The sequence below is a fragment of the Amblyomma mixtum genome, chromosome 6 (assembly GCF_055824585.1).
Source record: "Amblyomma mixtum isolate Tamu chromosome 6, ASM5582458v1, whole genome shotgun sequence".
NCBI lineage: Eukaryota > Metazoa > Arthropoda > Arachnida > Ixodida > Ixodidae > Amblyomma > Amblyomma mixtum.
The window spans coordinates 144,295,003-144,320,793 of record NC_143017.1 but is presented as its reverse complement, the minus strand read 5'-3'; the positions used below and the strand labels follow the sequence as shown (position 1 = coordinate 144,320,793).

Sequence of the window (25,791 nt, the reverse complement as noted above, 5' to 3'; positions counted from 1 at the left end):
TAAATTTCTTTTCGTTGCCGCCAAGAATTTCTTTGGGGTCCTGAGGTCTTTTGGTCATGGCTTTAACGCTTTGAAGCTATGATCTACAATGTCTCTGAGTCTTATTCTGTCAACCATCTTGAAACTATACAACGGCTAACACGTGTGGATAGGTAGGAAGAGAAATAAGGATTGCATTTGAAGTGAAACATTCTAATTAAAGTCACGGATTTTTGATATGTTCATCAACTGGGCAAGCGGCAACACTCAACCGAAATAAGAATGAAATCAATACCAAAGCAGTGATTTGCACTCAAAACAACATATTAAGAGGCGAGAGCCAGTCATTGCGTCACTCAAGATAGGGAAGCTCTTGTTCGCCATGGATGATAAATACACGACTTGGGCACGTTTCCTTTTTGCGTGATGGAACACTAGTGCCATCTTTCTCCAATGCACTGTTCTATGTGTCGAAATACAGTCAGCACCACCAAAGAATGGCTGAAGTCACATTTCCTACAATGAACACCCTAACGCGCTAGAAGCTGACCTTTCTTTCATGTAGAGTTCGTATTTTGACAAAAATATTGTTTATTCTTAAAGCGAGCATGCTTATTCTTAAGCCTGATCCGAGGCTGGACGTGGTAATGCTGACCCTTAATCATCAGGTTGAGCTTGCAGAACAACAATGGCGTCGTTGAGATAAGAAAATAAGGTCAAAGTTGAACGCTGGCTTCACGTACGCTAGGGCCGCGTCATCCTTTCAAGGAGTATGAGTAAACTGTCTCCTAAATTTTATTGTTCATAATGATTTCGTTTAGTATCTAAAGAGTGCCTATCGGGAGTTAGTCTTGCTATTCTACCGATGCTTCAATTAAAAAGGACGACCGATAGCTTCCGTTCCTTGCATGCACCGAAATAATGCAGAAGTCTTAATCACATGGTCATAGCTGCTCTAAACGTTGACAAAATGACAAGACAGGATCGTTTCGAGAAATACGCCGTGAAGGTAGCATGGGCACTTGGTAATATAGACCACAGGCACAAATATGATGATCAAGTGTCCCATAGCATGCAAGAGTCGGGAAACGCCCAAAATAAGCCCCAATTGCACAAAGTATCTCTTCATACACAACGAGATGTGCTGAGCGAAGTGAGGAAGGAAAGAGTGAATGCATTAATTTAGGAACGAAGAAACGAACTAAGGACTGCACTGGACTAGTTACCACCAGGCAGTTTCATTTAAGTCATCCCCACTCGAATCGCCCCAATCCGACTCATTTCCGCTAATCAACTTCTCAGGGCATAGGTAATAAAAAAAAAGACATCTGCCAACTATCAAAGGAGCAGCGCCTGATATCAAATTTCTGCCACTGCCCTGTGGTACCTGCGCAATTTCGAACGCCTTCGAAACAATAACTGTAGCACGAGTAATACATTCCAACACCGGGGTAAGTTATCTTCTTTAGAAATCAGCCTCGAATGTGTTGGGTGAGTTTGCCCTATTGTCGGGCGCCTACGTACGACTCTGTGTAATCTGCAACTTATTGTCATCGGTACCTCTCTTTATAGGGTCGACAGTGGTGAATAGTTATACAGCTTGCCTTTTGCATGACCTTGTAATCTTCACGCATGTACGATTGAGGTTTGTGGACTGAATATAAGTGTCCTATAGGGCATAAATTGAGCAAACAAATACAGTCTCTCCGTACAGACGTTATTTGTCCTTTGAGATAAACATACGTATGCTTCACTTGCTGCGAAAAAAGGCCTTATTCTTGCATGACTGGAGCTCCAGCACTGAAAGCACGTGTACACGCTGCAATAAACAAAAACACAAAAATATAATAAATTAAATAACACAACAAAAGAACAAGACACCCCAATGCTTTAGCACAACACCCTTAAAGAAACAGAAGATTGATGGACACCGGGACGTTATGCGTTAAAAGAGAGAAGAAAATACGTTTTAATATCCTTCTTTAAACTCACGGTTTATTCAGATATTTCCAATCTTTCCAGGACACCTGGATTAATGTTCACTGACATTAAAATTCGCAATTATAATTCCTTTTTTCTGAATTTTGTGCACCTCGGTGGTTCAGAAACTGCGTCATGCTTAAGATTATACCGACTTGTTTTTGTAAGTATTGTGCAACATGCGGGCTTTAACGCTGCCAACATTCACACGGGCTATGAGAGACAGCGTTGTGCAAGGTTCTGGTTTAATTTCGACCACCTGAGGTTCTTTCACACTTAGTCACGTTGCACAGCACATTGCTGGTATTTTTCTTCAGCTTAATATAAATACAGCCGAAATTCGATGGCACGGACTAGGTCTCAGCAGCCTAACGCCGTAGCCTTTTAGCCAAGGCGTTGGGTCGTTGGAAAAACAAAACAAAAAAAAAACGAGAGATTTCTTTAGGAAACCTGAAATTCAGTATTTCTTTAAAACCGTAATATGAGCGTCGTGAATGTTTGATTGGAAGAAGATGTCAGCAAAGCAGCGACGACGGACGCATTGACGACGCAGCTTCGTGTGACAGCTGTCCCCCACTGCATGCTTGAGTAATATTTTCTGTCCCGGTATGCTTCGTTATTCTTAACTGACACCTACCTAAGCCTAATTCCGCGGCTGCTTGACGTAGATAGGAACGTGATCTACATTTCATTTTATTTTCGCGCCACTCCTGTTGGCAGCCTATGTAGTGGAATGGCTCATAATGACAGAACTATTAATGTGAGCATTCTATGTTACTGAGGCCGCAGGCTGCAGTGTGAGAGTCGCATTGACGTCAAAGGGCACGATCGACAGCAGCAAAAGAAGCTTAACTACCATAACTTGCACACCGTACTTTATATTCGGACATTTTACCAGGAGTTTTATCGCTGATAAGGTATGGTCACTGCACTCTCAGAAGCATTCGAGGTTATACGGAGAAAAAAGCTTGCACACCCAATTCGCAACCCTCCCAGTGGTTGACACTCAAACTTAAGTGTTTCTTTTTATTATTATGTTATCTCGTAGTAACGTAACGCGAAATCTGTCTTTGCCTGCGCATACGGCGATGCATGTAGCGCTGTCATGTTGCAGCACTCATGGCTGGTGGGATGTGCCATGTCCGCGATGATAAAGTGCTATCTGTCTTTGGGCGTAACTGTCATTTATCAGACACGTGATAGCGAACTCAACTATAAGTAAGGACACCTCACGCCTTATTCTTTGCGCTCATCGGTCAGCGGTGAAGAGTTCCTTAGCTTTCTTGTTTTCTCGGTATACCTGCCGCGTACACGAGGCAAAATGAACAATATTGTTGCGTCCGTCGCCCTGCTGGTAGTCGTCGTCGCTACAGTGGCGGCCTACGAAGACATCGAACAGGTCCCTGTACTACCGCTGCCGAAGGTAAATATTTCAGCTTCACAAAACGTCCATAAACAACAGAGCGTTTGCTATATGCTATGTTTGCTATATGCTAGATGTTCAAGAACTCGAGACTGAAATGCTTGGCATCAAAACGTTTGCATCATTATCATCAGCCTGACTACGCCCACTGCACAGCAAATGCTTCTCCCATGTCTCTCCAATTAACCCTGTTCCTTGCCAGCTGCGGCCCCCATACCCTCGCAAACTTCCTAATCACATCCGCCCCCTGCTACGCTGGCCTTCTCTTGGAATCCATTCCGTTACCCTTAAAGACCAGAGGTTATCTTGCCTTGGCATTACATGCCTCGTCCAAGCCCATAGTTTTCTCTTGATTTCGAATAGAATGTCGTCAAAGCTCAAGTGCAGTGGCAGTAGGTCAGGGATTTGGAACCACTGCATAAAAGCGCCATAGAGTAAGCTAAAAACAAAATCAGTCTCGTGGCAGTCATACGCCTCGTTGCATTGAGCCTACGGCCTTTGCTTAACCTATACGCCTTGCTTTCTTTTTTGTCTTCGCAGTCGGAAACACATCGAGCTGTATTAAACACCTAAAGAAATGTGAAATAGCTGTCAGACATAGTGTAAAGAATCGCCTCTCCTTCACCCCTTGTCGGGCGCTTACTTTTGATCTATTACACTGTTCCACAAAGAAAAAATATAATATTGAGTGCGCTTGTGGTTCGGAATAGAACTAACAGGGAAGCGAATTGTTGGCCATCGTGTGATCACAGGAGCTCTTTGAGAGGGGTAGAAGTAAAATGTTTGGGAAACAGAATAAAAATAGAATCGAATTCAAAGGAATGTCGTTCTGCGTCGGTTAGGACCTATGGGGGGGGGGGGGGAGGAAATGTTGATGGGGAGGGGAGAGGCGGACACTTGTACAATTTTGCATAAAAGACCCTAGACTTGTGACAGTGTGCAAACGGTGCTCATCATTCGTTGTGCACTTTTGAGGCAACTGAACGCTGACCGACAGTTCACTGCCAATCACTCCCTGCGCACCCGTTTCTCTAGCGGAACTTGGAGCTGGGCACGGCGTGCCGGGTGAGTTCCGAGTGCAAGTCTCGCTGCTGTGCCACCATCTTCGCCCACGGCGACCAGGCCGGCAGCCCGAGGCAGTGCCGCCGCTACGCTGAACCTGGCGAGCGCTGCAGTGACGAGCAGATCAAGGGCGGCACCTTCATCGGCGGCTGCCCCTGCCGCATCGGTGAGAGCAATTGGACCCCGCCATCGTCGTTTAACCATTAGCGTAGTCTCATGTCCCTTATGATGTACGAGTTACGTTCGTAATCGTGCCGAGGTTTATGCCTCTGTGACTAGATAACCGGCTCAAGGTTGGTTCAAAACGGGGGTGAGGCACATATTGCTAGAGTAGATATCTCTTCTTGTAACTGACGTCCGTGCTATGTGTAGGTCTTGTAAAACTTTTTCGTAAGGTAAAAAAAATTGTTCCTTTGCTCAGATTATCCGTTAGTCACAACGGGCTGTGCATGCTCAGTTGCGCAAAAGTAGTGAATCTGCTTGCAACGCACAGTTGTATTTCGTACCACAACAAGCGAGCAAAAAAGGAAAGCCTAATAAAGCAGCATATCACGTCACAGGGGCAGAAATTTGAGCCATTTAACCCCACAAATCCCAGTGTGTGCCAATAGCTTATCTTATGTTGTAATGCACCTTGCTGCGCCGTCGTGTACATTTCTCATGCGTTCAAGGATGAAGCTCGAAACTTCTCCGAGGAGGCTGACCGTATCACTGAGGTAATTTCCTTGCATCGGCTATGCCATGCTGTGCGGACTAGCTTGCTTCCAAGCTTCGAGCCTAGGTCAATCGTGATTGCAAAAACGCTTAAGAGCAAGCACAGCAGACCAAAAACCGAAAAACACAACTCGAGTGCTGTGTTTTATCTGCTGAGTTTTTCTGCATCACCACTATGCCGCTTTGCTTTATTGAATAGATGCGTGATGCAGACAACATAGCGCAGTATTCCAGAACAAAACCGATTTTCTGTACTCTCCTACGGGCGTTAGTGTAACAAAGAATGCAGGGCTGCCGCGCATGGGTCACACTTATCTCTAGCCCTCAATATCGGCGGAATGACACCCGTCCGGCCACCGACGTGCTTATCAACATCGGCTATTGTTTCTTCGTGTAGTGCAAGTAGCCGGATAAAAGCCGCCTTTGCTTTTTTTTCTTTCCTCCTTTCAAAAAAGCGCTGTTATTGCAGCCGCTCACACAATGACAAAGACGCCTTCCCGTAAGCATGTGCGAACACGATGACGCTGGAGATTTTGGTGAAGAGGTTTGCGCCGAATGGACACTTTGTGCTACCTGCAGCTTCTTGGACACTCTTAAAATTTCAAAATGCATTAAGAATAAACCTTTAGGTTGGAGCTTATCCTCTGTAAGACTGATTTGTACCATTTGGCTTGCCCTTATTTGTTTTGATTTTGATGTGCTTGATATTTATTACCAAGATTAGGTGTGGAAAACATTTTTTAGCGATACTATCGACACTCACGCGAGCTCGCCGCAAACGGGATGAGATTCTCTTTATCTCGTCGGTTATGATAGCTCTAGTGTTTTGTCCGTTGCCGTTAGCCTAACCAGCATTAAAAAAAGACTAGCCAGACAGAAGACATCTGAATCAGTACTAGCAGCAGCAGCTCGCGTCAACAACGTGTCCGCATTTTGTTTATAAATTTCAGTATAGTTAGCGTTACAGCTTGAGAAATACAAAAAGACGCACTGAAAGACAGGAGAAATGTTGAAATACGCACTAAAAACAGAGTTTTGCCGGAATGACTTCATTTATTCAACTCCGGCTTACGATTTTTGTGGATACACAGAAAGAACAGGCGAACGATGCTTCAAGATTTAATACCTTTCTCAGAAGATTTAATGACATTAGCAATGAAATACTCAGGCTGCTAATTAATCACTCGTCTGGTACCAAGAATACATATTGCCACGCGCCCAACGCGCCGCGCGGCCTCCGCGCTGAGTCGAAGACGACGACGAAGCGGCGGTGGGCTCTCGTGGCGCGCTGTTCTGTTCTGTGTCGTGGAAGCTGGCTCGATAATTAAAAGAAGGCTCCCGGTCTTGGGTTCTTCCCGACGTCTACCTTCACGGCTCCTCTGGTCGTGACACTGGTGGAGGTGCGGCCGATGCTCCCTACTCCTGAGGACGACTCGACGCGTCCGCCTCTTGTGACCACCCCTGTCCATCGTGCCAGCCGGAGGATCCGCGGCCTGTCCCCCGAGGCCCTTCCTATTGTCAACGCGCCGTCAACTACCACTCCACTCATGGCGACGCCACTGCCCGCCCTGCCTACGACTGTCCCTGCAGCCAGCCCCACCTATCTCACCCTTCAGACTCCACGCACGCCTAAGCCCTTTCACGGCGACCTGTTTGAAGATGCCGAAGACTGGTTGGCTCAATACGAACGGGTCGCGACCTTTAACTGCTGGGACGACGCTACAAAGCTGCGTAACGTTTACTTCAGCCTTGAAGACTCTGCACGAACGTGGTTCGAAAACCATGAGACTACTTTCTCTACGTGGCCGGACTTTCGACGTCAGCTCCTGAGTACGTACGCCAACAGCGACCGCCGGGAGAGCGCAGAGCGTGCACTGTCCTCTCGAATTCAGCTTCCCAATGAGGGTGTTGCCATGTACGTCGAGGATATGAAGCGTCTTTGCGATCGCGCCGATCCGGCCATGCCTGAAGGAAAAAAAGCTGCGGCACCTGATGCGCGGCGTAAAAGACCAGCTCTTTTCCGGCCTCGTGCGGAACCCGCCCAACACCGTCGCGGAGTTCCTGGCCGACGCCGTGCACATGGAGAAATTGCTGCGGCAAAGATCCCATCAGTACGACCGGGAACTGCGCCAAACGTCGACTCTATCAACGTTGGACCGGTTCGACCATGATCCCAGGGCGAATCCGGACTCCCTTCGCGAACTCATCCGTTCCGTGGTCCGCGAGGAGCTGCCACCTTTGCCTTCAAGCCACCTTTGCCCCTCGCGTCGATTCCGTCACCAGCGTCATCCGCGAGGAAGTCCGACAGGCACTCAAGGCACAAGACGCTGCAGCTGTGCCGGCGCCGCAACCGACCCCATACGATCCCGCGCCGTACCCGACTCCTGTCCAGCCAGTCACGTACGCGGACGTCGTGCGCCGCGCGGCCCCATCTCCTGGGCCTTCGCCTTACACCGCACCATTGGTCGCGGTGCACTCTGCCCAGCCGACTCCTTACTGGGCGGATAGGCGCCAGGCACCGCGGAAGACTGACCTCTGGCGCACTCCGGATCAACGCCCGCTCTGCTACCACTGTGGTGAGGCCGGCCATCTCTACCGGCGGTGCCCCTATCGCGAAATGGGACTCCGCGGTTTTCCTGTCGACAGCCCCCGTCCACGCCCTGGAGAGCGGCCTCAAGACATCGCCGAGTATGTCACCCGCCAGCGTAGTTCACCATCTCCTCCGCGCCGCGAGTCGCGATCGCCCTCTCCACGCCGGTCTTCGCCCTCTGGGTCCCGTTTCGCCTCGGGACAACGTGGTTCCTCGAGTCCTCTTCGGGAAAACTAGCTCCGGCGGCCTTTGGAGGCGAGGCCGCCGAACGCCGTTCCGACGCAAAGCTTCCACCGCCGCAGCAACTGAATCGCCCCGACGTCGCACGCCGCATCGCTGCACAGTTTTCCCCGACGCGCCTTTCGTATCGCCGCGATGCCGCAACCCCAATCGCCGACCCGCTTCCGCCGCCGCACCGACCCAATCGCCCCGACGCCGAACGCCGTATCGCCGAGGAGTTTCCCCCAACGCGCCGCTTGAATCGCTCCGACAGCGCAACCCCAGTCGCCGACCAGGTTCCGCCGCTGCACCGACTGAATCCTCCACAACAGCCATCGACGGGCCGTGCTGAAGGCAGGGTCTCTTTGGATATCCCTGTTCTCGTCGACAGAAAGGAGGTCAGCGCGTTGGTTGATACGGGCGCAGATTACTCTATCCTTAGCGGACAGCTTGCGACGGCCCTGAAAAAAGTGACGACACCCTGGGACGGTCCCGACATACGCACGGCAGGCGGACATCTTGACGCACCACTCGGCATGTGTGCAGCCCGGGTTACGGTTCGAGGCTGCACATTCGTTGCTACTTTTCTCGTTCTCCGCGAATGTTCTCGCGATGTCATCCTTGGCATCGACTTTCTTCGCGAGCACGGTGCGATCATAGACCTCCCGAACCGCTTGGTGACGTTTTCTACCGCAATGGCCACAGAAGAGCCTGCGCACCAGGGTTCTCGGTCCGCCCTGCGAGTCGCCGACGATAACGTTACGGTGCCACCACGTGCCAGCATTCTCACGAGAGTTACCTGCGACGAGCCACATAGGGGACTCCGGGTTGTCGAGCCTAATGTCTCCCTCGTACTCACTAAGGGGGTTGCGGTGGCACGGGGCCTTGGATCCTTTCATGACGGTTGTACAGAGGTCCTTGTCACCAACTTCTGCAACGAACATCGACATCTGTTCCGTGGCACAGCCATCGCTTACGTCGACCATGTTCAGGAAGTGGCCGAATGCTTTGCTTGTGCGTAGGACACACCTGGAGCTGACGCCGAAGCGGTCACCAGCGTAGACATAAATCCTGGCCTTCCACCCACTGAAAAGAGGCAACTCCAGGACCTCTTGCGGGAGTTTGGTGCGTGTTTCACGTCATCGTCCAAAGTGCGCCAAACGTCGATAGTTAAACACCGCATTATCACGCATGAAGGAGCCCGACCAATCCATCAGCAGCCCTATCGTGTGTCCCCTCGTGAGCGAGATGCTATTCAAACACAGGTCGAAGAGATGCTCACAGACGGCGTCATCCAACCGTCAAGCAGTCCGTGGTCGTCTCCTGTCGTCCTCGTGAAAAAGAAAGACGGGACACTACGGTTCTGCGTCGACTACAGGAAGCTGAACAGTGTGACCAAGAAAGACGTGTACCCGCTCCCGTGTATCGACGACTCACTCGACCGACTTCGTCAAGCCAAGTACTTCTCTTCGGTCGACCTCAGAAGTGGTTATTGGCAGATAGAAGTTGATGAGAGGGACCGTGAGAAAACCGCCTTCATTACACCAGACGGGCTGTATGAATTTCGCGTCCTCCCATTCGGGCTCTGCTGTGCTCCTGCCACGTTCCAAAGAATGATGGACACCGTTCTCACCGGTTTGAAGTGGCAGACCTGTCTTGTTTATCTTGACGATGTCATCATTTTTTCCGCAACGTTCACGGAACATCTGCACCGCCTCAGGACTGTCCTCAAAGCCGTTCGATCCGCCAACCTCTCCCTCAAACCAGAAAAATGCCACTTTGGGTTCACCGAATTGAAGTTCCTCGGGCACGTCATTAGTGCTGACGGAATCCGCGCTGACCCAGAGAAGCTTGCTGCCGTTGCTGCCTTTCCGGTCCCCTCCCACAAAAAAGCAGTCCGACGTTTTCTGGGCCTGTGCTCCTATTATCGCCGCTTCATTAGAAACTTCGCCCAGCTCGCCAGCCCTCTGACGCTCCTAACCCGTGATGACACGTCATTTTCCTGGGGCAACGAACAACAGAGTGCCTTCGACGAGTTACGACGCCTACTCCAATCACCGCCCATCCTGGCACATTTCGACGAAGATGCCGATACGGAGGTGCACACGGATGCGAGCAACGTCGGTCTTGGCGCCGTTCTAGTTCAGTGGCAAAACGGTGTCGACAAGGTAATTGCCTACGCCAGCCGCGCACTGTCGCGTGCTGAGTTGAACTACTCTACCACGGAAAAAGAATGTTTAGCGGTAGTCTGGCCCGCCGCCAAGTTCCGCCCATACCTCTATGGCAGACCGTTTCGTATCGTCACCGACCACCACTCGCTGTGCTGGCTGAAAAATTTAAAGGACCCTTGCGGCCGCCTAGCACGTTGGGCATTACGCCTGCAGGAATTCGATTTCACCGTCACCTACAAGTCAGGCCGGAAACACACCGACGCTGATACCTTGTCACGCGCTCCCGTCGAACCTCCTCCGCAAGACACCACCGACGATGATAGCTTCCTTGGAGCGGTCAGCACATCTGAGCTCGTTTCCAGACAGCGTGCCGACGCCGAGCTCCGTCTGCTCATCGAACATCTCGAAGGTGGGTGCCCTGAAATACCACGAAAGCTAGCTCGTGGACTATCGTCGTTCTGCCTGCGGAGAGGGGTGCTTTATAAAAAGAACTCTACTTCAAGTCCGACAACTTACCTGCTCGTCATACCGTCTGATCTGCGGGATGAAGTCCTCCTTGCCTGTCATGATGAACCGACTTCCGGCCACCTTGGAGTTACCCGCACCTTATGCCGAATCCGGTAGAACTATTACTGGCCCAACCTAACTTCAAGTGTCAAGCATTATGTCCGGACATGCCGGCAATGCCAGCGGCGGAAAAAACCCGCGCTCAAGCCTCCTGGACTGCTTCAGTGCATCGAGCCGCCACAAATACCATTCGACAAAGTCGGCATGGACCTTCTGGGGCCATTTCCTCTCTCGTCGTCCGGCCACAAGTGGATCGTAGTCGCCACAGACTACTTGACCCGCTACGCTGAAACGAAGGCCCTTGCGCAAGGTACTGCCGCCGAAGTTGCCCACTTCTTTATGCACGACATCGTGCTTAGACACGGCGCCCCATCGGCCATCATTACTGACCGAGGCAAGGCGTTTACAGCCCGATTCCTACGTGACATCTTAGAGCTTAGCCATACTGCTCATCGACCAACAACAGCGTATCATCCCCAAACCAATGGTCTAACGGAACGGCTCAACAAAACATTGGCGGACATGATCTCGATGTACGTCGACGTAGAACACAAAACCTGGGATGAGGTCTTGCCGTACGTCACCTTCGCATATAATACCGCGACGCAGGAAACCACCCAGTTCACCCCGTTCCGTCTCGTGTATGGCAGAGAGGTCCGCATGATGCTAGACGCCATGCTGCCGTACGGCGACGCAGAGCTTCCCCCTGAAGCTGGCCACTTCGTGGAGCAAGCAGAGCAGGCCCGTCAGCTGGCCCGCTTGCACATCAAGGTCCAGCAATCCGCCGATGCCCGACACTATAACCTTCGGCACAGGGACGTGCACTACGAGCCGGGCGACCACGTGTGGGCGTGGACACCAGTGCGCCGCAAGGGATTGTGCGAAAAACTTTTAAATAGATATTTTGGCCCGTACAGAGTCCTGCGCCGCCTGAACAGCGTCAACTACGAAGTTGTCCCCCATGGAACTGTGGTCGCCGGCCCTCAGCGTCAACGGCCTGAAATCGTGCATGTAGTGCGCCTAAAGCCGTACTTTTCGCGTGACTGAGCGCTGTGTTCACGCTGTTTCGTACCTTTTCCCCTTACCCCACTTGTGAACTTGACTCTCCCTGCATGTTCATCTAGCGCGCGCTGTATAGTTCACCTCACCCCCGATGTTTGCTTTCGCGGGGGGGAATAATGCCACGCGCCCAACGCGCCGCGCGGCCTCCGCGCTGAGTCGAAGACGACGACGAAGCGGCGGTGTGCTCTCGTGGCGCGCTGTTCTGTTCTGTGTCGTGGAAGCTGGCTCGATAATTAAAAGAAGGCTCCCGGTCTTGGGTTCTTCCCGACGTCTACCTTCACGGCTCCTCTGGTCGTGACAATATTTTCTTCCGATGACGTTCGGACTTTGTCAGTTTGCGCAGCGCATTCGCGTATGAATTCTAATACAATGCACTGACCCATCCCCGGACTGGCAATACATACAGGTAACGCACTTTGATTATCTCTACACGATCGAAAGCAAACGAACTTAATATTTCTTGCGTTTTACCACAGATATGTTTTTTTCCCCTTTAAACAACATATATATTCATGATGAAGTTAGCGCCAAAAACTCGCCCAACTTTCCACCTTACTACAACATATCTATCACCACCTGTTATATAGAGATGTTACTTTCGATTTCATTTGCAAGCAGGCTAGTTTGCAAGGACACAGTAGCTGCTCTAGGTCAGCATGGTATACTCCACCTAATAGGCGAAGCCTATGAGGCATACATAATGCCGACGTGAAAGTTACAACAATCTGCATGTAGGCTGCATTATTCTGCTTATATTTTTCTTCGCCGAATGTTACTACTTCTAATCGCGAATCACATTGTACTTTCCGATATGTCACAGAGAAATGACGAAGTGAAGCTGTAAGTACAGAATATTATTCGTTTCAAGAGATATTAAATCAACGTACCGGCGTGTTTTGCTCGCGGCGCTCCTTTGTCGTTGGTACAGCGTGAGCATCGCTAAAACTACGTCGAGCCGTGGCTAACGTGAGCATTTGGACTCCGCGTATGGTACGGGATTTGGAAGCAGAAGTTATAAGTTCTAAAGTTGTCGATCTTAGGGATGCCTAGACATCTGCTTCCGAAATTTCATCACTAATTAGGTTCCTCATATGACGGCTCTTTTTATCCCACATTCGAAAAAGATGAGTAGTTACTAAAGTGATTACTAAAAATTTCAGGTATGTCTTGTGCGAACACGGGGTTTCATATAGCCGGTGCTACTTTTTTTAACACACACTTTTGGCGTTTTAGTGCTGTAGTGCAAAGAACAAGCAATCTGTACTGTAGATAGTGGCGCGGTATGAGTAGCATAATTACACGTTATATCTGTATAGAAACAAAGATCGAAATTTACTTGCTGTACGCACGCCTCTTCCTGAATAAAAAAGGTAAACTCATGAAGTACTGGTCCTTAGCCTTCGTTCAAGGTAAGAAACCTGCCGGAAATCTTTCGCATGGGGAATTGGGGGCAATATTCCTGCCAAATTTTGGGTCCACCTTTGAACGCGCGCGCGCGCGTGTGTGTGTGTGTGTGTGTGTGTGTGTGTGTGTGTGTGTGTGTGTGTGTGTGTGTGTGTGTGTGTGTGTGTGTGTGTGTGTGTGTGTGTGTGTGTGTGTGTGTGTGTGTGTGTGTGTGTGTGTGTGTGTGTGTGTGTGTGTGTGTGTGTGTGTGTGTGTGTGTGTGTGTGTGTGTGTGTGTGTGTGTGTGTGTGTGTGTGTGTGTGTGTGTGTGTGTGTGTGTGTGTGTGTGTGTGTGTGTGTGTGTGTGTGTGTGTGTGTGTGTGTGTGTGTGTGTGTGTGTGTGTGTGTGTGTGTGTGTGTGTGTGTGTGTGTGTGTGTGTGTGTGTGTGTGTGTGTGTGTGTGTGTGTGTGTGTGTGTGTGTGTGTGTGTGTGTGTGTGTGTGTGTAAGTTGTGTACGTGCGTATTTTAGATGACTTAATTTTCTTAGTGCAACACTTCAGCAAAATATTATAAATTAAATAGAAAAAGAAGGCACTGTTCACTACGTGTTTCAGTGAAAGCCCGTCTTCGACAGTGAGTGCAAAATGGTGACACATAGTGCGAGCAACCACACTCCAAAAATTCTCGTCGATCAAGACGAAAACACTGCAGTATAGTTAACGGGCGAATCGCAGTGTTACTGAGCGATGGTACAGTTTTCGCAGCTAAAGATGTCGCGAAGGTTTGGGGTGGTATTTGTGTGAAGCTGCATAATAGTGTTTTCATTATGATTCGCCTGGAACATGTTATGTGCAGGGATGATAGAAAAAAACGCGAAGAGAGTGGGGCCCAGACGCTCTGATGTTAGCGTTTCTTTTCATCACGCTTTTACTTTGGTAATGAAATACGCTAGAGGCGTCCGTGATGCATTCTGGAACGACTTTATCGTCTCTCTTTTATCACCCAGGTAAAAGCGCGACAAAAAAAAAACTGAGAAGCGGAGCGCGTAAGCGCTTCGTTGTTAGCATTTCTTTCCATGCGATCGTACATGCAGGTTATGGTCATCCACCATGTATGCAACAGTGTTATTGCGTTTAACAAGTTGGACCACACGCAGTAGATTGGCAATGAGTATATTACCTGCCTGATGTAAAGCCCTCGAAAAAAGTAATCGGGCTACCTGGCTACGCTCTTGGACCTTGTACATTGCTATTTCCACCGTTCCTGTACGTTCCAGATCTCTAGAACGTGTGCACGATTCTCTTCATCCCTGTAGGACTCCGAAGTTTCAAGCGTGCCGAAAATATCACTGATTATAAAGATGATGAAATTTCCCAGTGAACAACAAACTCTGTGTGGCAGACGATTTTGACGAAGACTGCATACTCACAAAAAAAAAAAAAATCTTTTCAAAGCCGTTTTCATTGCTACTGCTTCCATTTTCCTCAGGCGCTAACATACTACCCTGTCTTCTTTCAAGGCCTCTGCGGACAGAACGGCTACTGCCCCTACTTCTAAGTTTTGAACACAAGAAAGACGGCCTCAAGACCGAAGGCACGGACGGTGAACGGCTCGCACTTACTGAAGGAGCTGGAGCGAAGAGAGAAATAAATGAATTGATTTTCAGAAGTGAGCACTTTTTGACAACGTAGATGACTTTTTGCTTTGTGCCAAAATGACTATGTCACGCAATCCTCTGCTGGTGCAACAAAAAACTGCCGGAGTTAATACGCGATGTTAGGGATGGGGGAAAAAGAACATAGAACATTCTCCTCGCAGCACTTCAGCTAGTCAGAACAGCAGCTTGGGCTTGTTGGTGATCCATCTCGAAGTAACAGCGCAAAAAACATAGACAGGACACAGAATAAGAAGACGCCACGAGCGCTGACTTACAACAACTTACAGCTAGTGTTGCTGAGTCGTTACCACACTGACATATAGCCAAAAATGCAGCCGTTGTGGCGGCACCCTGAACATTTAGTATTCAGAGGAGGGTACGAATCATTTCTTTCATCAGTGCCTTGGTCTGCCCATCTCGAGAGAGTTGTGTTAGCGCTTAAAATAGTGCACTACAGAAGCTTCCGTTTCAGCACTATGAAAAAAATAAAACTTAGTTCGTGTTAGTTGACTTTAAACAATAGCCAGCTTAAGATGTGCGTCGCAGTGTAAATTTCATTTCATAAGTTCCTTTTTAAGTCTCGTCGATGCTGATAATTATTCCTTTCGCAGCGTGCTCTCCGCATTAATGCGCATGAACTACAACAGATCTAATGAGCAGGCGATAAGCATAAGCATTTCCTATTGGAGCTGTTTCTGCGGCCGTCTCACTGTGGCTTACGAAACACATTAACTTTATGTAATCGACACCAGCTTGATTTAGACGTATAATGATAACTTTTGCAACACTTTCTTGATGCGATGGAGCATAACTTACGTTATACGAACATGCTAATCCCGCAGCCACGATTATGCGTGACATAACTGTCTGCTGTACAGATTTCACAATGGAATGGTGGTGGGAATAGGGGTTTATGAACATAAAATAAAGCAGATATGAGAAAAGTGGAGTGGGCTGACGGCAGAAAGTGCAGAATTTATCGCAAGCGTCGCATCTGCGGTCGCCGGGAACAAAGGTATCGGTAGAATGATAAAAAGCGCGAAAAAAGACACGTGAGGGGCAAAGAGAAAGAACAGCGGAGACTAAGGAATGTAGAATTATACAGCGTGTTCAAAATAAAAGTACGAATTTATGAAAAAATTCCAAGTGCTGTACGCACAAGTCATTATTGTAAATGGGTTATGCGGCCAGGCGGACACAAACAGCGAGAAAATTATTTATCGTAACTTGAGTAGCTAACTAAAATGCATTAATAAACTTTTTATTCACTGCCGTTAGCGTGTATCTTTATTTCGAAATGGTATTGGCAGTGGCACTCAAAGACTGTTATATTTTACTTTCACCTGCCGCCGCGGTGGCTCAGTGGTTATGGCGCTCGGCTGCTGACCCGATAGACGCGGGTTCGATCCCGGCCGCGGCGGTTGAATTTCGATGGAGGCGAAATGCTAGAGGCGCGAGTGCTGTGCGATGCCACGGCACGTTAATCAACCCTAGGTGGTCGAAATTATGCGGTTTTCTCCACTTCGACGTCCGTCATAGCCTGAGTCGCTTTTGGATGTTAAAACGTTTCAAATAATATACAGTTTTAGTAACGTGCCTGCGTCCTGTGATAGGCATGACTAGAATTTCAGCGCGAACCGTGTAATTAATCCTGCGAGACCGCGCCACTCAGCATGAGGCTCTTCCCTGGTGTGACACAGCTGTTGCGTATGACTCTCCGCCTAACAAGAATGTGGAGTTACAGGCGGCGAGGATTTATTTTCATACTTGGCCGGCGAGACCGAAGAATCGCTGTGCCGGCGGTGTGGGGCGAGCGGCAATTCCTTAAGCGATAGCTTCTAGAGAAGTGGGTGAGAAGATGTGGTGCTACTTTAAACTTCGCATGCTGTCAACCGCAGCGATACCACACTGCTGGCCAAGAGGGACAATTCCTCACCGTCACCTGCAACTCTACATTCTTGCCAGGTAGAGCACGCCACAGCTGCATCACATCAAAAGAGAAGCGTAATGCCATGCGTGCCGATGTCACACGAGTAATTAGACGGATAGAGCTGAAAATAAGGGCTTTTGAATAAGAGTAAAAATTCCCTCACTACGCCAAACAGTCTAGGGCCGCATATGGGTCGTTCGATATACAATGACGCGTTGGCAGTACGTCGTTACTGCTTCTTGAAGGTTGGCGGATGCCGGCTAATCTTTTAGCGCACCCCTTCCACTCCACAAGTTCTGTACAACCTCTTGGGAAACATGCTCTCGGCTATTCCTTTCCTCCTGCGACGCCTCAGAAAAGCCGATGAATACATGTATGGCTTGATCGATCTGCGAATGCGCAAAACAGTAACGAGCAATGATGGAAACATTGCGTTGATCCCCACCGAGGCATCCTGAGCGGGAGTTTCCCCGCTGACCACTAGTGCCGGCCAGTGGCAGTCACCGCACTTACTGCCTTCGCATTGGCCGCGGAAGGCAAGGGAGATTTTCATCGGGAGTTAACGCCCTCTACCTTCGCTAGGAGCGCGAAGGTGTCGTCGCAAGCTGTCCACTTACTTCTGCGGTGGCGTTTGGTGGTTGTGGTTTCGTGCTTTCGCCCGCTGATTCGTGGTGCGCGCCACGCTACGAGACCTAGTTGCACTCAAATCGAAGGAAACAAAATGCCCATGCCTCATTTCCATGCCTTTGGAGTGGCGCACGTGTGCAGAGATTCTTCACAAAAAATTCGCTGATGAAAACATCAGCAAGGAATAATCGCTCGCCAGTTACTCGACTCAGAGGAGGGTTTTTGTTTTTATTTGCCGCAGGCTTCACTTTAATCAATTTATTTCATATTGCCACCAGGTGGCCCCAGGTAGCATCAGAAGGCAAAGAGGTGAGGGTTGGCTCACGCGCCCTGAGAGTTGGTTCTGGAAACGCTGCAGGAGAATGGTGTCTCCTTCCTTGGTTCCGTGAGAATATATTTCACGTTTCGTGCCGAAATGAAATATCCTAAATTTTGTACTTTCACGTCTCGAAGCCACGCATTGACTATTAGGAAATTATTCCGGATCCCGTAATGGAGGGATTCGGAATAATTTAGAACACACTGGGCTCTTCAACGTCCACTGACATCGCAGAGCACGTGGGCATTTTTGCATTACGCCCCTACTAAAATAAGGCGCCTGTAGCTAGGAGCAAAGCAAAGACCTTAAATGCAAGTGAATGCAAGTATGGGAACGAAAAGCAAACATGAAGACTGAGAGATGTGGGTTGCTCTCGTAACGTAATAATCTTTGTAAACAAAGCTAAGCAGCGCTGATGATCAGTTGCGTGGAGGAGGAAAAGGCGCGGCATGTCGGAAGCTATCATCATCATCATCCTAATCCGCCTGAATACATCCACTGGATGCAAAAGATCCTCCCATATCTCTCCAGTTAACCTAGTCCTGTCCTTGCTTCGGCCGTGTTATCCCAGCGGACATTCTTATCTCATCCACCCACATAGCTTTCTCATATCGCACTGCAACGCTTGCCTCCTTTTGGAATACACTCCGTTAGACTGAAAGAACATAGATTATCTTGCCTTGCATCATATAAGCAGCCTATGCCCATTTCTGCTTCTTGATACTGACTAAGAAGTCATTAACACGCGTTTTGTACATTTAACCACTTTCCTAACTTCCTATTTTTAACTTTGCACCTATTAGTTTTATTTTCATAGCTCCTTGCATTGTCCTCGATTTGAATTGAACCCTTCTCGTTTACACGCCCGTTTCTTTCTGAAAGGTTCGTACCGGTAAGTAACAGCTATTACACACTTTCATTCTGAGGTGTATTGGCAAACTGCTATTCACCATCTGATAGTGCCAACCAAATGCACTTCACTTCATTTTTACTTCTTATTTAAATCTGCGGTCACCACGTGCCTAAAGTAGATGTTTCTTACCACTTCCAATTCCGCTCTGCCTGTCACTAAGGGCTCTTCCCTTCCGAGCTTGTTGATCGTTACTTTAGTTTTGGTGGATATTCATTTTTAGACGCACCGTTCTGTTCTGCCTGTTTCAGTCATTGAGCGCGCCTTGCAATTGGTGCCTCGAGTTACTGTATAGCCAGGCAATATCATAAAAAACATCGGAGGTTGCCAAGCTCGTATACTCCATAAGCTTTCGCCCGCTACACTTTCCAGTCCCGTTCCCTGAATACCTTCTGCAAATATGCGTAAATAGAATGCAGAGGTCCTCTCTGCTTGTATGGGGGTCTCGATGAACAAACCAAAAATGTGTCTGGCCTCGCTGTTCGTGTTTTCGTAACGCATAGTTCGACCGGCGTAGCACCTTGTGCGTTCGAAGCTGTCTTTGTTATTGTGCGGACGATAGGCCCACTGCGTTCAGACACCACACGGACGCGAAAACAGCGTCCTAAATCTATCAAACCACTCGTACGTGCACCACACAAGAGAAACAAACTATGGCCGAAACTCAAACGTGCGAAATGCAAAAACGAAAATGCGCTCCCGAAGCGCGATCTCAGTAGCGCTTTTGCCAGCACCTTGCGTCACGCCGAGCAGACATACTCCAAGAAAGGAAATAACCTAGACGACGGTAACGCGGCGCGAACTGTGAAGAGCGGCAGCAACCTGCATTGTCATGGTTTCTTCCTGCGCGCGAGTGGCGCCGTTTGTCGCTGATAACGGCGCAGACAGGCTTCAAAAAGTCCCACGAAAGCTGACGAAAGAAATGTGTGAGTGAGCTGGCTTTTTCTGAGGACGAACTGGCGGGCTAGTTGGTTACACATCAGTTGCAGTACGGCGTTTTGTGGTGTGTGTCCTTTCTATCAGTCCTCGTTTCATTCTCGTGCGCTCGGAAATTTTTGAGGTGGCTTATTTCGCCGCTAAAAATCTGAAAACATGGATCAGATCTTCTTCGTCAGTGATTCTTTCGTCTTCCTTGTGGATCTTCAGTTTTCTGGCGAGATGGACTTACTTGGGATGTGTCGACAATGCAGTTCCCCGTTCGCATTGTGCCGTGGCCAGGCAGCCATAGCCAGGTGCCGTCGAACTGGCCAGAAAACGCTTAGAAGGCTCACGACCGACCGAGAAATCCCGATGAAAGCGACTACGCGCCAGGCAGTCGGCACCCAAGGTAGGAGCGGGGCGGCAGCCTCACTGCGAGGGCGAGCTGTGTCCGTAAAACTGACTGTATTTGCTACAGTATTAATGCGACAGCGTTAAAGGACCCGTTCCCTAGAAAATCTGGTGTAGGCATTGGGAACGAAAAATCACGGGGATGGCTTTGGCAGGTGGTCCGCATAGAGCAACCTAGGAAGCAGGTGAGCCGCGTAGGTCACTCAACCTTGCGGCGTCATTGCAACCTACCTACTCACCGCGGTAGATCGAATTTAAATTAATGATTCCTCGCTCGGGAACAGTAACCTGGGTCTAAAAAGGCCCACCACTTGGAGCACCTGCTGGAGCATTGCCTAACAGCTGCTCCACTGCGCTAGCAGGGGTTTAGGATTCCAGGGATCTACGAATTTAAAGTAGAGAATGACCTGCATATATGCACTTCATCACTTCATATGCTACACCATTTCTCGCCGATGCACCTTAGTACGCATTTCATTGGCTGCATTTTATCTTCTGCGCTTTTTCTTTTTTTTTTTACCTTTCTTCGCACCACTCTTCTTCGGTCTTTATCTCCAAAATTTTCTTCCCACGCAGAGTAGCATGCTAGCGATATTTAAAAGTCGGCTGAATTCTCTGCTTTTTTATTAAAGTGTTTCTCTTTCTCCCTCTCTCCAGTTTTCAAAAGAACTTTCTAATGAACGTTTAACGTGGAAATTTCGCGAATTCTCGTCACCGGGTTTTCCCTCCTTCACTAAAGGGCGGTGGGCAAGGATTCGCGTTCTGCACAATTCTGGGCTTAGCTAACCTGAGGACTGCATGGATCTAGGCATTGAGCCAATGAGGAAACGTCATACAGAGCGGGTTTCCATTCCGTCCTTAGCGACATCTTCTGAGACGAATCCCTGCTTACGTAGACGTGACCGACTTCAGCCCTGGTCTTTACGCCGCGACGCCACGGCTCACTTCCCGCCTGCTTCTGCGGCGGCGGTTGGTGATCGCCTAGGCTTCGGACGAGATGGTGTTCCAGGCTTCACTGTGAAAGACCAATGAATGAACATGGTGAACAACAAACGAAAGGAAAAGCAAGGTATAATTAGAGCAGGCCAGGACACTAAGGTGCATGCTTATTTTTTTAGCGCCCATACAAGCTACGAAAAGCAGCGAGATCCGTTAGTAGGCGGCACATCATTCGGCCGCCTAGAGTGATGAACCAATGAGATGCAGCTTGCTGCGGCGTTAGAGCGAAGCCTTGTGCACAATCATAGAGGGGTGAGGGGGTTGGCTCTGTAAAATAAGAGCGCCAACGGATTTGATTTGAATTTATCCTGCCTTGCCAGGAGCCCGTGGCTCCAATATTTTGCAGAGGCGATCACGACTTCCCTCTTACAAGCTTACTGGTATGATTTTCAATTTAAACCTCGTCAGGGGTCTTTTTAAAAATTCATGCAATAAATTATCACTTTGTCGAAGCGCGGTAGGTTGAATTAAGTGGAAAATTGAATTCATGCATATCAAACAAAATACGTCCTGGAAATAGCCACCTTAACGATTGCGCATTAGAGTTCTTGTGAAGTTTGTCTGGGGGCAATAATATGTGGAGATGTTAATTAGCTGTTACAGTTATTCAAAACTGCTTACTCTTAATTCATACTTGATTATCATGCGGCCTAGCAGCAAGTATGAACAATGAGCAAAGTTGTCAGTGATCGAACTGTAGTCATATGAGGGTGCAAAGAACTCCTGATAGTGATGAAGGTTGAATATTTTAGGAAACGCTCAAAAAGTAATGAGTTGGACGAGTGTTTTTCTAGTTTCAGTATAAAAGCACTTTTTCTAAACCCCTTCTTGTAGGTATCATATTAATGACAAATAATGTATAAGGCTTGGCGCTTTGTACGCTCACGGCAGTATGTAGCTTAATATGTAGCTTAACGCACTGAAGTGTTCTAGCAGCACAATTATTCTGAAAATTCACGATGTGGATCGCGCCTCCGGCAACTTGTGGCTGTAGTGCATTGGTTGCCATAACACTCCCAGGTTTAACTGAAGAATTGCGTATAATGCATTCTGAAATAGAAAAAATTAATGATCTGTCTTAAAGGTGCTCTGAAAAGGAATCTGAACTCGTATTTTAAGCGCTGGAACTCGATCTACACATTCTGACCGCTCTTAGAAGCTTTCTTAATTTAAATCTGATTAAATGTCCCGGCTTCCGCCTTTCTTTTTTTGGGCTCCCCGCAGACGGTGGGAGGAGTCGACAAACCTTTCATCCGGCTTGCAGCTCTCCCATCGGCGGAGTGATACGTAGCGATCGGCGAAAGCAAGGAGTCCACGCATATTTTTATTTCCGTGAGCCTAATATGTAGCTATTTAGTCGCTGACTAGAACTATTCATTCACGAAAACCTAAAGAACAAAACAAAAGCGAAAGCAAAGCCACCACGCGACTTCCTGAGAGGCACTCCAAGCGTTGGTTGGCACCTCTCACCATTTGCGGGCAATTAAAAAAAAAGAAGGCGGGAGCCGCACGTTAACCCAATTTAAATTAAGGAAATCGGGCGCACAGGGCAATAACTCGAAGTGTTTAAAAATGCTCTGAATGTGTAGATCGAGTTTCCACGACAAAAAGACGAGTTCAGATTCCTTTTCGGTGCATCTTTAATAAAACCACTTTTTGGTTTTTTTCGTCGGTGAATCCAACCGGTGAATTTCGTTCACCCGATACCCTGCCTCTACTTGCAAGCTTCGACGTGTGGGCAGCATCTGCTTATGCCGCACGTTTTCAGCTCTAAGATGTCGAAACACTGAAGCTTGGACTTCAAACAGATCCTTGCTTCTGCAAGCGTTCCCCTGTTGCTGACTGAGGCTGGCTTCGGCCAAATCGCTGCCACCTGCGCTCGCCGTAGGCGTTGCCGTATATAGGGAAGCAAGTTTTCTGCAGCGCATTTCTTTTCCTTACAAATAGAATTTCGATCCGGTTCGTTTGCTGGGTGTTACCTTCTTCTCGTCCCGCAGGTGAGTGTGCTTATGCACGCTCCCCAAGAAATTCTGTGCGAGTTTTCACCGCAAGCGACGCTGACAGGTTTTTCCTTGGCGACTAAAAATAGGCCGTGCGCGCCACTAGACTGGTTCGAGCAGGTGAAGAAAGCTATCGGCCGCACTTGCTGTAAAGGTTTTCCCAGGTTTCTTCCGGGTCATCTGCGTTGATCGCTCGGAAAGGTTCGGAGGAAGCTGCAGTTATCCATCTTCTGTGTATTATTTATTTCAAAATACTGCAAGCCATAGCTTGGCCCAACATGAATTGAAATACATACCGTCTGCGCGCAAGTAAAAGAATAAAAGCATGGAGTGTCTAGCAGGATACAAAACGTACGAAATATAAAAACGCAAGTTCACACAATTTAGTTCAGCTGGGGCTGCTGCAGAAATATTTTCGCACTAAGAGTAGCAGCGTAACACGGAAGTTACTGAGCGGAAATGCGAGTTTAAAATAGAACGCTTCGGTTTCGTCCCGGGACTTCTGAAATTTTGAATTAAGGGCAAAATTTAACAAATAGAAAGTTGGACATCATCCCCTAAAACTGCTAAGTTACGTACGCTTATCATGCCCTCTTCCATCCAGTGTCACACAACCAGTCCCTGAATTTCGTCCCCTAGGACAAAAAAAAAATATGTGGTAATACTCGTAGGAGTTACTAGACAGGATTTCCAGATTTAAAAAGGAAAAAAAAAACGCTCACAAGGGAATATGAGAAAAGGTGGTTATCGTGTCCTCGAGAGGTGCGAGATTAGTACTTTCAGAGAAGCATTTCATGAAGAATTTCAGCTGTTTGCCTATTCTGCTGGCGCTAAAAAAGTGGCAGGGACGCTCACAGTATCCAAAGGCTAGCAGACACTCCGACCTATAAGCTATAAGAGTGGCGAGCAACGTCGTGAAGATTACACACTGGAGTGTAACTCTTGCACACATTAGGAACGTTTCAGGCAAGTGATTCTGTGCTGTCTTCATACAGGAAACATGCACCTTACACATAACTTCATACTGACAAAACAAGACAAGCCACTATGAGAACAATGTGGAGATGAGCTAACTGTAAAGTTTTACTTTCGTGCAGGGAACTGGAAACACCGAGGAAAAACATTTTGCCGCGTTTTAAAGTAAACAAATACGAAGCCAACCAACTTTGCTCCTGGGTGAAAACTGACTTGATTTGTCCTGAAGTTTTAGGGTTTAAAAAAAAAAGCAAATGTCTTAGAAAAACTATATACGGCAAAAATTATAGCGCAATAAACAGGCTATTTAAACTCGCGTTTGACGCATCATAGCCTCAGTCGTTTATGTGCCATAAAACTCAGCACAGCACGAAAAGAAAATTTCAGCCCACACAAAGATTCTACAAACTGTACTTTTAAGCGCGTTAGTTCGGCGGGCGGTGAGTACCGAACACCTTACGAGATAAATAAGACTGTCATTCTACATTAAGCGTTCTAGCAGTATCATAAAGAAGGGTAAAATATTGTCTCCCCTTCGAGCAGGTCTTGAAACAGCGGAGAGTCTCGTTAGAAAGCTGGGCTTTTAGCGTTACTCATTATGCATAACATTACCCCAAAACGATTAGAATGGTTGCTCAAAAATTGAAAAACATACATCCAGCAGTTGAATCACTGCGATGAATACTTTTTTTTCCTTCGTGTCATTCGAAAGGCAATGCCTCCTCTCGAGGAGGCGAAGGCCATTACGGCAAAGTGGGCGCTATGCTATTGAGCACCAGCTTTTCGGTCTAGTCGTCAGCCGTTGTTATTGGATTGGTGATGTCGCTGCGCCAACAGCGGCCGCGAACAAAAACATCTGGCGCTGTTTTTCTAGTTATTTCTTTCGCGACGCTGTCCTTATCCTGCACAAGTAGTATCTCCGCTCGCCCCCGGCAGTTTTGTGTATCTAGCCGTCTATCTACAGTCCGTTATACAAATAGACCCTGTGGCCGTGCTGTATAGAAATAGGCTTCGCCCGGCTGCCTGCGCCAGTGCTGTTTATTCCGCCAGCCTCGGCCACTTTTGTAACCGCGTTTTGTGGTTCTGCCTGCCTAGGAGTACCGACGAGGGTCTGCAGGCTGGTGGTGTGAGTTCTCTGTCCTTGGAAGGTCCACGGGACTGGGGCAGTTGCCCGAGCTTGATTGCTTCTATCGCTTGTGGGTATTGCCGGGCATGTTTACCCGTGAAGCTAGATGGCGCCTCCAATCTGCCGTCGTCAAAGAGAATTCGCGACCACGCCGAAGATACGTTTCATGTTTGAGGACGTCATATAGGTTAGGCCGACTTCCAAGGTCCCTGAAAGACAAAAAAAAAAAAAAGAAGTTTTGGAATCTGTCATTCTTATAGGTGGTAGCAATTTCAAGGTGCCCATTTCGCTTCTTTTTCGCTATTCTTCGTTTGTCTGCTAAACTAGGGGTTTTGAAGCAAAGTAAATATTTTATTTCCTGGATCTCATCTTTTAAGTTACAAATTCCGCGCCTCCCCACAATATACGAGAAAAGAAGCACAGGCGGGTGTTGCAAAGATTGAAGGCCCACGCGAACCGGCGACCGCTCCACTAAGGCATCATATGACGTCCACTCCTGATAGCAAAACGGCTTGTGAGCGCCCAAGGAGGGCGTTCCGTGAACGCGGAAGGCGCATACAAACGAATCGAAATACTTCATCCTTCATGGCTGTTCTCTTTATGAACCACATTAAAACAATGTTTTCTTCATGCCTTGAGACTTGTCTCTAATTTCTTGTCGCAACACTCGCCTCTACCAGGGCGCAACATGCTGCAGAAACCTTTATTCACTCTGGCTTTACCTTTATTGCTTTTTTTCAAACAGCTATTACGAGTAGCTGTGGCTAA

At 48.2% G+C, this 25,791-nt stretch overlaps 1 protein-coding gene across 1 annotated transcript; it reads left to right on the top strand.

Moving 5' to 3' along the window:
- Positions 1-3,280: 3,280 nt before the first annotated feature.
- Positions 3,281-4,651, top strand: LOC149340658 (U-scoloptoxin(18)-Er1a-like). Its single transcript, XM_089551157.1, has 2 exons — positions 3,281-3,382; positions 4,418-4,651. Exons 1-2 carry the CDS (start codon positions 3,281-3,283, stop codon positions 4,649-4,651), a joined length of 336 nt encoding a protein of 111 aa, XP_089407283.1.
- The last annotated feature ends 21,140 nt before the right edge of the window (positions 4,652-25,791 follow it).